General features: G+C 38.8%; 1 protein-coding gene across 1 annotated transcript in view; it reads left to right on the top strand.

Annotated features, from left to right (window-relative positions):
• LOC105835689 overlaps positions 1-9,613 on the top strand; it is a 39,335-nt gene extending 29,722 nt beyond the window's left edge. Inside the window, exons 4-5 of the mRNA XM_036286932.1 lie at positions 5,030-5,123; positions 7,690-9,613. Coding sequence (XP_036142825.1) covers positions 5,030-5,123; positions 7,690-7,857 — 262 coding nt within the window. The 3' untranslated portion in view covers positions 7,858-9,613. The remainder of the gene's footprint in view (positions 1-5,029; positions 5,124-7,689) is intronic.
• The last annotated feature ends 4,241 nt before the right edge of the window (positions 9,614-13,854 follow it).

Raw genomic sequence — 13,854 nt, 5'->3', positions numbered from 1 at the left:
ACGGGCAGGATCGAACGGAGTTTGCGAAGACGACCGAACTTGCCTAAATATCTCTCGGCTCTGCTCACAGTACAGGAGAGCCTATATTCCCGTCGTCGTTCCAGTAGCTGAGTTACGAGAACCAGGCTGTCCGTCTTAGTAAACACGTGGTATAAACGGCTCTTGGCAGTACAAATCAATTCCCACGTCCCTATCCGTGGACACGTGTATGTACAGCTCGCGTTATTCTCTCTGACAATCCTACCAAATACAAATAATATTATTCCGCAACTATGTATTTTGATCGACTGTTCAGTTTACTTCTGTCTCGATTCGATTCTCGAAGAAAACTACTCCATTTAGATTTCGATAATTTCCCGGTCAACGGAAATTTTCAAGATTGAAATATCAAGATAGAAATCTCATTTGAAATCTCGAAGATTGTTACTTGGATTTTCGATCGTTGATCGATCAACAAAAATTCTCTCATGAGAGGCTTAACATATCTATTACTTAATCCGACTTGAAAACCGTTCGAAAAAGAAAATTTTAACAGTTTACACATACACACGCGCATACGTGTGTGTGTATTATACATTTAATGTACACTTCAACGTACACTTCAATGTATCTTAAATGTATAAAATTATTAATTGTGTTTTAGATAAATGTGAACGTTCTTAAAAAAATAATTATAATTTTTAAAAAATTACTATTCTCTTATTAAACTTTATACTCTCACAATTAAAATAATTTACGTAACAGATTGCTTTAATTTACTATAACTGTGAATGACGCTAAAGCAATGTGAGATTTAACAGGACATGTAGTAAACGATACGTGGATTGTAGAACATTTTCGTTGCTCTCCAACACTTGAAATGTTTAAAGTGTTTTACAACAGTTTGGCAAAAGAGGATAAACCGTTCGGTTAGTATTAAATTAATTTACTTCTTTTAATGTGTATAAAATTAATTAAATATATTACTATTAAAACCTATATTTAATTTATTACTTAAATGTATATATATAAATTACAATACTTTTTAATAAATATTTATATAAAATAAATAATTAAATAGTAATCTGTATATAGCTTGTAAACACACGAATACGTATGTCTGTTTTCGTATATTTCGCAGACGTGCAAAAATATATTTCGAGAAATATAACTAGAAAACTTTACAATATACATTTATATTATGTCTCTCCCCGTCTCTCCCGATCTCTCCCCGACTCTCCTCGTCTCTCCTAGCCTCTCCCCGTCTCTACCCGTCTCTCCCCGTCTCTTCCGGTCTCTCCCCGTCTCTCCCCGTCTCTCCCCGTCTCTCCTCGTCTCTCCCCGTCTCTCCTCGTCTCTCCCCGTCTCTCCCGGTCTCTCCCGGCCTCTCCCCGTCTCTTCCGGTCTCTCCCGGTCTCTCCTCGTCTCTCCCGGTCTCACCCGAAAAATTTAAATTTTGAGAGCAAAATAAATTTTTAAAAAATGTTTTAATTATTTATATCACCGGAACTCTTTAGAAAATTAATGTACGTGTTCGTATCTATATGGAAACTGCGTTAAAAGAAATAGAACTGTCGATATTCGACCAGCATCTCACGTCTAGCCCATAAAATTCAAGTTTTCCGGGCAAAATAATTGTTTAAAAAATGTTTTAGTTAATTATATCACCGGAACTTTTTAGAAAATTATTATACGCGTCCGGAACTATATGAGAACTGCGTTAAAATAAATAGAACTGTCGATATTTGAACAGCATCTCACGTCTAGCCCATAAAATTCAAGTTTTTCGAGCAAAATAATTATTTAAAAAATGTTTTAATTATTTATATCACCGGAACTCTTTAGAAAATTATTGTACGCGTCCGTATCTATATGGGAACTGCGTTAATATAAATAGAACTGTCGATATTCGACCAGCATCTCACGTCTAGCCTTTAAAATTCAAGTTTTTCGGGCAAAATAATTGTTTAAAAAATGTTTTAATTATTTATATCACCGGAACTTTTTAGAAAATTATTGTACGCGTCCGGAACTATATGAGAACTGCGTTAAAATAAATAGAACTGTCGATATTTGAACAGCATCTCACGTTTAGCCCTCAAAATTCAAATTTTTCGGGCAAAATAGTTGTTTAAAAAATGTTTTAATTATTTATATCATCGGAACTATTGTTGAAACCTATCAAGAACTGTAGAACTACGCTGGATGCAAGTAATTCTGCAGTATTTTTATGAGATGCTAACTTCACACACGTCGTCTCTTCCGGTCTCTCCCCGTCTCTCCCGGTCTCTCCCCGTCTCTCCCCGTCTCTCCCGGTTTCTGCCGGTCTCTCCCCGTCTCTCCCGGTCTCTCCCCGCTTCTACCCGTCTCTTCGAAAATCTTCGGTAACTGCTCGGTCAACAAAACTTTATCAATCTCGTGTTAGAACATCGAGATAGTTACATCAAAGTTTAATTGATCCCCAAAAATTACTATTTTATAGCGATCTCCATCATTGCTCGGCCAACAAAAGCTTTTACGGATTGAAACGCAACGACAGTTCGGCTCGTTGGTCGAGGAAATCTCACCCATTTATCTTCATCGAGGATTTCGACCTCTCACGCGGGGCAATCGACTGCAACCAAATCCAAACCGATTGGAGATACTCGACAAATATGTCGCGATGAGCTCGTCAATTTATCGATAATGAGCCAATACATGCTCTAGAAAGTAAACAATATATCTCTAGAGTATAGTGTGTATAACTCTCTAATGTACATTAATTATCAACGTAATTATTGTCGCTAATTAGAGTTCCTGATTTTGCTAATTGGCATTCGGTATCACTCAGTTCATTTTTTCTTCAAGTGAATTCTTCAAGTGCTTATCCTTCGAATAAAAATGTTCTTATTATGACCTCTTGTAACAAATTCCTTCTTCTCTCAACTGATAAATAGTCATTATATTCTCTAAATCAGAATCAGTATATTATTCTTTGAATGACAAGCGAATAGTCTTGATTTCAGTCTATACTTGTAACTGTGTTCAATTAGTGATACACACTGTTTTTCGGTGATAGTACGCTGACTCCAGTCAGTGAGAGTCTCCTTCACTTAATCGAAGTCATCGAAATACAGTAAACCGTCATTGATGATCATGGTCACAAATATAGAGCTGCAAATCAATAAGATTTCACCGGCTCAGATTTAGAGAGTACATTTATGTAGTATAGATATTTGTGATATTTCGCGCAAGCCTGTCGACACACGTGTTTGCCATTATGAATAAATTCGATCCCGCGCAGTTCACTTTTCCCACCTGACTGATAGACATGCATTATAAGCATTTGATCGTGTTCACTACCAGCTGTTACGCATATATTAAAAGTACTTTGTGCGAGATCGTCGATAACGTCAAAGCCGAGAAGTCGAAAAACGTTCTCGAGGTGTGTTTACGTCACGGGCACACGCCAAGTCACCATCTATTTGGCGCCCGCATTGTTGCGTAAACGCTAGAAAGTGACGTCTACGTGCCTTTCTTCGACAGTTCGGATTTTTCCTTGCACACCCTTTCCTCTCGAGGCCGGGGAAATCAAAGGCAACCGGCGCCGAGTGTCGGATCCGCCGCCGTTCACCTCAATAGAGGCCGTTTAAACTTTTAATGATCGTCGCCGGCCCTCGAAAGGTATCTCCACCGGAATAAGCCCCTCAAGTTGTTCGTGCGGGTGTTGGTGAACTATACTGTCCCTGCACTCCGCCCTCTTCCATCTCCCGTTTACTTCCTTTATGCAGAAAAAAGTTTCCTTTTCCTTGAAAGCTTTCAGATAGTATCTTTTAATTTGATATTTATTATTTTTATTTTTCTACAAATTTTTTTTGTGTCTATGTTGTTACTTTATTTAACATTTAATTATTAAATTTTTATTTAAAAAGAAAAAAAAAGAAAAAGGAAGTATCTTTTAACTTTATGAAAATATATTTTAATTTTTTAATTCTTGAAAAACAAAAGATAAAATGTTGCTTCTAAAAGAAAGTTGAAAAATAATACATATATGTGTACATTACATATTTACTTTATCAATATTATTAATGTAAAAAGTTTCTCCCCCTAATGATAAAATTTGTGTAATAATTAGTGATACAAAAATTTAGTAATATTAAATAATATAATAAAATTTGAAGTATCTCTTTGTACTTTTTTCTTTTGTCATTTATAAAGCATCTCTCGTCACCAGTCAAGTGTAATTTCCCTCGTCTTTTCAATCACATCCCCTGCACGATTTCCCCTTTTCATTACTTTGATGAAGATCACAATGTGCTCTAAAGACGTAGCTAACGTGACTAACGACGATCGTCAATTAACTCAATAATGCGCATTCAAGATGGTCCTCAGAAGTCTTAAATCAGCATTCAAAGTTCAAACACATTAAAAACTTTTACCACTTAATAATAATTTTATGTAAATTCATAGTAGATTATAAAGTTAATAAACTACACAGAAATATCTAATTTCTTTAATAATTATAATTAATGGGAGAAAGTGGAATTAGATAATGAAGAAATACCGAATATCTTTAGGCTGCCGTAGTGTTGTTGCTGTCGTAATATTAATAGTTTTCGTTAGTTTTTACGAAAGAATAACAATCGGGAGAATCCACTTCCTTATTATACGAACGCCTTTTGTTAGCATACAATGCTTCGCTACCCTTGCACACTTTACAACCCCGGGACAGAGAATAAAAATATCGAGGGTGAGCTCGAAGGTCGATCTCCTTCTCAAGGATTACGTCAAAGAGAAGCTAGAATGAAAAGCGGACGAGCTAAAGACGACGAATTGATAACTCTCTGCTCATACTCGGTATCAAAATCGATTGCACGGTTTCTTCTTTGACGTTTTTTTCCTTCTCGTTATTATATACATATACACAGGCCCTGGGCATGTATATACATATGTGTATATACATGCCCATAATTCTTTTCATCCATGGATTTTTCTATTAACTCGATTGCTTTGTACAAAAAATATTATTGGTCATAAGGTTTCAATTCGAAAAATCTTGATTGTGTTTCAGGTATAGTACTCAGGCAAAAATGGTAGACACGGGTACGGGCACGCTTTATATTATCGGCTCGTTCAAGAGGATGACTACCGATCCCGATTTCAAGGTGTGAATTTATATAATTTATATAATTAAATGTATTCTTTAATTTTTTTAGTTCAAATTTCACTTATTCTTATTTTTAATAAAAACCTATCAATATAAAATATGCTATTTCGTAATTCATAAAATTTTGTAATTGCTGTTAATGTTATTAATGAAATGCGTAATAAGCGTTTTTTATTTTCGTATTTTTTTGTAAATTAAATAACACGTTTTATCTAGTCGTCAAATTCATCACTTATGCCTAGTAGAAAATTAATCGTTTAGAAAGCAACCATGTTATATTCCCTTTACTTTTGTTTTACCTTGACTCAATTATTAACCAAATTATTTCGAAATTATGAAGTAATAATATATGTATATTTCAAAATATATAACAGATAAATAAATACAGCCTATTATAAATTTTTTTCCTATAAAAAATTCTAATTCTTTTAATATAGATCCCATATCTTCTTTCTTTATTCTTTAATATATCTTTTTAATACATCTATGTTTACTTATGTAAATGGAAAACGTGTAATTTATATTCATAAAAGTATAATATTTAATTTATTATAAATAATAAAAAATGGAATTTATAGTATTTGTAAATTGTACTCTTTTTATATTACACTAATTACTTTTTATTCGGCGAAAGAACGTCGGGCGAGGGTTGCACAATCTTTTTAAACGATGCACCAGACGTTATATCGGAAGCTCGCAGTCCGCTCCGGCTAATCTGCAGATTGTCGGATTACGAGAAATTTTGTCTCCGTGATATTTCCGCGCGCGGGCAACGTATTCACGGCGCCGCGCCGTCGCTGCGCGATCAAAACGTATATCTCCGCTTCGTTTCTCCGCGTAAAAAAGGTATCTCGCAGTAAATGCGCGCCTGCAATTTTTAGACGCCTCTATCTCGAGAGCCGGGAGGACGATAATTAAATAAAAGAAATATATGGCAACGCATAAAACTTGACATCACCACGCATTGTAACACGTACGCGCGAGCATCGTTCTCCGTTCCTCCCGCAATTATAGAAACAGGTCGCGCAAAACAAATTAAACGAATTGAGAAATCGCATCCCCCGAATGTCCGTCTCGATGGCGCGCGGCCGCGTGAATTAGCAAGATCGTTTGGCGCACGTGAAAAAAAAACACACACACAATTCCGGTTCGTCCGGGGCGCGCGAAACACGCTGAGGAAGCACGCGTGGGAGCGTGACGTTGCGGTATTTCCCGATGATAAATTTCATATTCGTCAAACACGCGAAACATAACGGTTATCGAATTTATCACTGGATATTACACGTCTCACTCGCTTACCGTCATAATCACGCCCGGCGGATACACCGCACGCGGAAAAATACGATTCTACAGCGTAACACGGTCGTTAATCTTTTTACTGAGAGCACACGTCACGTTCGCTCATCGTCGCCGATCATAGCGACGTAACTCGTTACGGCAGACGGCCGTGTTATTGTCACCGCAACTTTTTAATTTCCCCCTTTCCCTCAAGGCGCCGGAGGACTCAGAGATTCGCAGAAACGCAGGAAAGGGGAATAACCGTCGGCCGACAAAAGGCGTCGACGCGCCTCGCATACGTCGTGCGACGTTGATGGCATGCCTCGGGCACACGTCGCGACGCGCTTCGTTTTCGAGCAACGTTTATCGTGCTGCCTGAAGGGAGATCGCACCGGGAGCAGACTTTTTCCACGGCGGGAGCAGACCCGGACGGGAATCGCGCGCATACACATATTCCCCAAATGCCTGGAGTAGAGATGCCATTGCGGGCAAACGACGGAGTCGCGCGTAACGCTGCCACGGGGTTTTATGATACAAAAACGCGAAAGCCGCACGGGTTTTCTTATGCGTGTCATCAACCGTGCCGGAATGTGCCAGTGCTGCTGTTGGAAAGTAACACATGTCCGCGCGCGAACCGTCAGCCATAACTGTCGCGCATGCAATTTTGATGGAGAGCCGATCTTGCCTAAGGGACCAGCGTAATCTCTCTCATCCTTTGCATCGGTATACGCGAGCTTCCCTGTGTCCTAATGATCTGCTATTGAGGTTCGCCGGACTGACTGCGCGTCCGAAATATCATCCCCCGGTATAATAGCGAGAGCACGAATTGCAATGTTTTTTAAATGTAAATTGCCAAAAGAGCTCTGGGAACGTTTTAATTAACACAGATACGCTTTGCGGCAATTTTTTTCCCCCAACTGGTTAACTTTTAATTACAAGCAGTCCGACCAGGGGATTTGGACGAATGGTTTTAGCCGTGTCTTTTTGCATGGAAAATGAACTTACTGTATATTCACGTTAAGGCATATCCCGGCACAAACATAAAAAAATGTGGTCAAAAATACTTTTTATCGTATTATTAATATAATATAGCATATTTATTATAATTCTCTATTACGATTTCATATAAGTGTATCATTATTTATATAATATTATTAACAAGATTATTGATGTAACAGCCGGGGATATAAAGAAAAACTGTAGAGGGGTAAACACTTCTCGAGTTTCGTATGTGCGCGAGAGCAACGCAGTGATATCGTATCGATCTGCTTGCCGCCCTGTTACAGCTGTACCTGACGTCGAACGTCTCGTCGAGCGACTTCAACATGGGCTACAGTATGACGGGCACGCTGGAGCGCGGCTGCAAGAAGACCAACTCCTTCCAGATGACCCACTTCGCGGTGATACGGCGGCGGGACTACGAGAAGGCGTACGAGGATCCGAATCCCACCTAGTGTCCGTCCACACCCACGCTCTCCGAGTGTGGGGACTGCGAGCATTACACGTAGCTGGGGGAGGCATGGGGCCGCCGGCGGGGAGGGGGAGCGAGATGCACTTCCGCGTGCGTTCGCAATTGCGCTCGGGGGAATGCATTTGCCGCTCAGGATAAACCGTCAGGAAGGACTCGCTCCTTAGCGCGAACTCGATCACGAAATCCCGAACCTCCTGGCAGATCGGCTTAACGAAACGTATCCTCGAGGCGTTCCTTGATCGCGGAGGCGTTTAATCGCGAATAGCTCGTAATCGAGAAACTCTTGGAAAGATATCTGTGTACAAAATTGGATCGCTAAATCCGCCTGTGTGTTTGCGCTTGTCATTTATCGCCCGCTTCTGTAACAGGTGAATGATCATGCGTAAGATAAAAGCTGCGGATGGTAACGTCATCGAAAAGTGAAAAATACGGAGGGAAGCGGATAAAGAAATAGTACAAGGGTGAGCAGAAAAGAATGGCAAACAACCGCAATTCTGTTCTGTGTGAAGTTATCTACATCTATCTCCTGTAAAACATAAGGATGGGAGATAATCAAGGTAGAGTGTGAAGAAGGAAGCTTGAATTTGCGCAGAATCAACATTAGCTCGTGGTAATGGGAGATGAAAGGTAGAAGTGCGGATCAAAGATAAAGTGGATTATGAGGAGAAAAAAAGAATGTCGAGAGTTTTAATTCTTACAGAATAAATATTCTTTTACAAGATTTCCCGCAAAATAAACTCGCGATGTGTATCTCTCGCGGTAACTTAATTCTTTGGATAGCAATATTCTTTTGACTTTCTAAAATTACGTGTGTAACGGCACGATTTGTTCATGTACACGGAACATTGCGTTTCGGGCTTAATTAGCGCTCCAATTGACTGCACAGTATCTCCCTGTGTACCTCGAATTGCCAAGATACGTCATTTCTTTTTCGCGCACAATCAAATTCGAGATCGCACACGATCTGACAGCGACCTGGAAAACGACGCTTCGTTTCTTCGGAGGAGATAAGAACGGCCGAAGGAGGATCGTTATTATCGCGAAGTGTAGAAACGAGAGATACCAAAGTTGAGTGGCGGCCCTGCGCGACAGAGCCAAACGTCCAAAGATTAGTTCTTAAATTAGATCGAATTAATTAGCTCTTAATGGAAGTCGTCGAGCGACGCGTATACCTATAAGCGAAGAAGCGTATACAGAGGGCGACGTTGATCGAGAGGATGCGAAAACCGTTTTACCAAAGTACTAGCACGTAAGTTACTTGCAACTTTCTGCCGACGATAATCCAAGATCGCAACACGCACACACACACACACACACACACACACACACACACACACACACACACACATCTCTAACCCACAAGGTACACTGCTTCTCATCGATCGACGCATCGATGGCTGCCGCCGCCTCGTCCGAGATTACAATTACTAAGTGATTAACGGCTAAGGCTTTTTCTCGGTGAATCCACGGCGAATCAGCTACCTAAAGTAGTGTTACATATATATATATATACATATATATATATGTGTGTGTGTGTGCCAATTCAAAGCCATCGTTGACGAGCACTGTACCTGACAATTACTACAGAGTCAGAGCGCGCGAATGAAGCGCATGGTGAAGGGCCCGAGACCGACGAAACGATATTTCCAACCTCATTTCGCGGCCAGTCGAAAAATTAAAAGGCGTCTAAAAGAGATCTGCAGAACCACTGAAAAGGATTAATATATAAAAAAAAAAAATTAAAATGCTTTCAGCTTCGAACGACATTTCCAACTTCCTAAAAATGACATCGCACAGCTTTTACGTTCCGCTTCTTTTACATGTATTCAAACACAAATGAAACATTTAATTGACATGAATTTTTAGAAACTTTTGATGTTTAGTGCAATATGTAAAAATTTAACTTGTGTCACATAGAGAGAAAAATTTTTTTTAGATTTAATAAACCGTTTTGTTCGACTATTTCAAAGAATATATTTTTTTGCTTTTAATAAATTTTATACACATTTTTTTTTAATTTAATCAAATTTATTAGAATAAAAAAATATCCTTTGGAATAGTCGAACAAAACGGGTTTATTAAATTTAAAGAAATCTTTCTCACTGTGTAAAATGCAACATAACTTTCGAGTGCAAAGTTACTCCAAAATGGAACAGAATTTATTGATTTATACCTTCGATGATAAAATTATTATTTAACTAGTTTTGCCGAGGGTCACACGTCGCATTTCAAGTTTGACGGTTCGCTAGAATGGAAAATTTCATATGGCGAGGCCCGTGTCAGAATGCCGGTTATAAATATCGTTTCGCCGCTGGTCTAAGGCTTTATAGGAAGTATATAGCTGTAGCGTGTAGCCGGCTTACAAGGTATTTCAAAGCTTGTTACGCGCCCCTTTCTTTGAGCCACCGCCGACGGACGTCGCTCAAGGAAGGAAGAAAAGCCACGGGAGAAAGAGAGCTTCGCTGCACTGACGCCGGACACACACGTGACACAAAGCGAGATATCTCCTCTTCTCGTTTTACCTTACGTACGGGGGATCATCGTGGATCGGTGTTGCAAACGCGTAACACGATACTTATTTTTGCTAAAAAGTAGGAAGTCACTCACACCGGCCACGATGCATCCCACGATGAGATCTAAGTCAACGGTCGTTCGTTTCGGGATGGGATGCGATTCCGGCGAGTCAAGAGAAGAGCCTCCGTTAACGGAACGGTCGTGAAAGATTCGACGAGTCTTTCCGTATTGTATTTTAATGTGAAATAATTGATCCGTATTTAAAAGTTACGTTTTTTTTTTTTTTTTTTTGACGTCGCGTTTAAATGGTTTATTAAATGATGATTATTGTTACTTGTCTCTTTTTTTGTGATTGTTTAATAATATTACCGATGTTATCGATGTTGCGTCGCGATTTTCGAATTGTTTCTATGTAAAAGCATTAACGGCAGAGTGTACTCATACGAGTTTGACGCTGCTGCCTTTAAAAAGACGCCGATGAAACGGCGATCACAGAAATCCTATTATATTAAACTCGTCGTACGTAACTCCCCTTTTATAGTCCTCGATGAAAATCTAGTACCTTTCGCTTTTGCTCAAGGAATTACCTATAATGCCAAATAAATATACTATGTGCGATAGTGCGCAAGAAAGTTAAGTCGTTCGCATTTTTATATTAAGATACGCATTGCGTTAAGAGCTTTTGTTCAATTATTGAGATAAAGTAAGTACATTTTCGAGTGTTGGGACAAACTTCTAGAATGCTATTTCAGATTATTTCCCTTAGAGACGCATTTTTAATAGTTACTAAACCTATGTCAGGAATTCCATTAAAATAATCCTTTCAGTATCAAATTTAATAGAAATATTGCAACAAATATTGCTTTATTTCTTTCATCAATTTGACCTTTGACTTTCTTCAAGTTCTCATTAATGAACGTTAAATTAGTCAGTAAATTAGTCAGAAATTTCTGAATGTAAAATTTAATAAAATTTAATTATTGCGCATGGCAGATAATGAAAACTGACGTGCAATGTATGTAGGGCAGGCATATACTGAAAGGGTTAATAGAAGAACTTTGTGATTGACTGTCTTAATTGCTTTTACCTTAACATTGCTGAATAATGCGACGCTTTTCTTAAATCACCGTGGATAGGGGCAATCGAGTTCAGTCAAATCCCTCGAGCCTCCTATTTGAGCGGAGTCACATGTTTACAGGGTTTAATGTTGTTTCGCAATTCAAGATTGTGAGAAAAAGTTTCCCGCTTCCGTCAGCAATTATTAATCCTAATCTGCGCTTTAATAGAAATCCCGATTGCTGCTGGAAGGCAATAATTATGTGCAATGCCGATATTGCTCACGATACGGTAAACTCTCGTTAGCTCGAATCGTCCAACGCCACAAATCCTTCACTACCTACCACCCTTCACAACCTACTACTAGTTTCGACTGTTTCGAGTTTCTCCGAATTCGCTCTAACGAGGGTTCATTGTACAGGTACTTGCCATTGGGTGTGTGTGTCAGAATCAAGTTCGTTATCATTATCCACGTTACTTGAATTGCGAAAATCGAGTAAAGAATCGATAAGAAAGGTATACCTCCCACTGCATGTAAATAAGTATGTAGAGCGCATAAAACCTATGCATAAACACACACACACACATACACGCACGCACGCATACAGTAACACCCTCTCCGCAAGTAGATGGAATTTTTAAAGATCTTCGTTGATGTTGTAAATCAGTAGTACTCATCAGTCGCTTCTATTAGCCGATCTAGTCTTTAGCACGGACTGCCCGTCGTAGCTAGTTAGATTGTTTTTAATAGCGGCAAATTATATCTAAAAGGTTACACCGAGAACCCTCGCAAAGCCTATGGATTACAAATTTTAAGTCTACGAAGCCAAGATTAATAAAAAGAAATAGTAGAATTTTTCGTAGCTCGTTCCTTCTAGCTGAAGATTATTTCTCTGGTAGAAACGTAGCGCTTCGTTCGACACGATCCGCTTTCCTTCTTACTTGGCGAAAAGCCTCGCTTCCGTTTTACGGCGCCGCGGCTCCCAAGTTCAACAACGGAATTTCCGGCGCCGGGCGAGCAAGCGAGCGAGTCCAGACAAGAGACGACGGCGCGAGATCTCGCTCGGCTTCTCGACTCTTAAGATTCATGACCGCCGGTTTATGACACTTTTGATTGACGTGAGTTGACAGGAAGCCGATTTATGAGCACGGAACTTGTTAAGATCCTCAGCGAATCGCGAATATTCGATACCCCTCCGTTCTCTCCCTACACTATCGATGCCATTTACGGCCGAAATTCCCGCTGGCTTTTAAAGCCCTCGCGAAACGCGACAAATATTTCTGGCTGTGTAGCAGTGAAGCGCAACGAGATGTCGATAATATTGGAAAATTTCCTGGATAGTCGCAAACACGCGTCCATTACGTAGCAAAAATCCTGAATCAATTTTTTTCGCAATGAAAAATGCCGAAGTGCCAGTTGTTTCAAATTATTAAAAATTTATCTTGCTTTTCAATTTCAACTTAATTGAATTTTCAAATGCATGATAAATCTAAGAGATGACATTTCGTGTGAAAAGCCTTATAGTACAATTGACATAAATTCAACAAAGTTTTAGAAAGCAAGAAAAATATGCAATTACTATTATTAATTGTATTTCATTAAATTTTCGCTCTCTTCAGGATATCGATTTGGGATATTCTATATCGACTGTTATTTTGGCGTATCACGGCTATGACATGACGGTGCATTATTCAATTCATGCTCGCTGCGAGAGTTCTCGGTTTCGCTTCCGGCAGAATAATATTATCGTGTCGCCTAAAATGTTAGTGGTCGTGTCTCCTCACGTTTCGGGGTAGTCTTCTATAAGCCTTTTAGGATGATTTAAGTGAATACGTACGTCCGATATCACGGTCCCTCCTAACTACTTAGCCGTAGTCTAGACCCACTGATGCACGCTTCCTTCAAGTCTAAAGAGAGGTCACCTATCTTCGTCTTCAAGCTGCACAACGGGTCTCTAGGTCTATCTTATCGCGTCGCGCTACCTAATCGCATTCGAATCGTCCAAAGTATGTTCAAATTAATTTAACTTTTACAAATATTTCGAATAGTTACATTTAATAATTTAGTAAATTATATTCTTGATAATGTTTAAATTAACTTACATTCAAAATCGTAAAGGAAATCTCTTCTGAAGTCGTGGTTGAGATTCTTTAGGAATTCAACTTTAAATTGCAAATAATGAAACATAATTATGAATAAGATATTTGAAAATTTATTATTTGTACCTTGACATCCTTGAAATAATTTCAACATATAAATTAATGTTAAAGCATTAGAGGCCAAGCTGTGATATTTAAGAAATTTTATTCTACGTAAAATCGTGATACAAATTAAAGTAACAATTATCAACGAAGTATAAAAAAAAATTATATATTTGATTCTACTTAAACATTTGATTGTGATTTTATA

This window comes from Monomorium pharaonis, chromosome 5 (assembly GCF_013373865.1).
Source record: "Monomorium pharaonis isolate MP-MQ-018 chromosome 5, ASM1337386v2, whole genome shotgun sequence".
NCBI lineage: Eukaryota > Metazoa > Arthropoda > Insecta > Hymenoptera > Formicidae > Monomorium > Monomorium pharaonis.
Note: the sequence above shows the minus strand (reverse complement) of the source record. Positions and strands in the feature narration are given on the sequence as shown.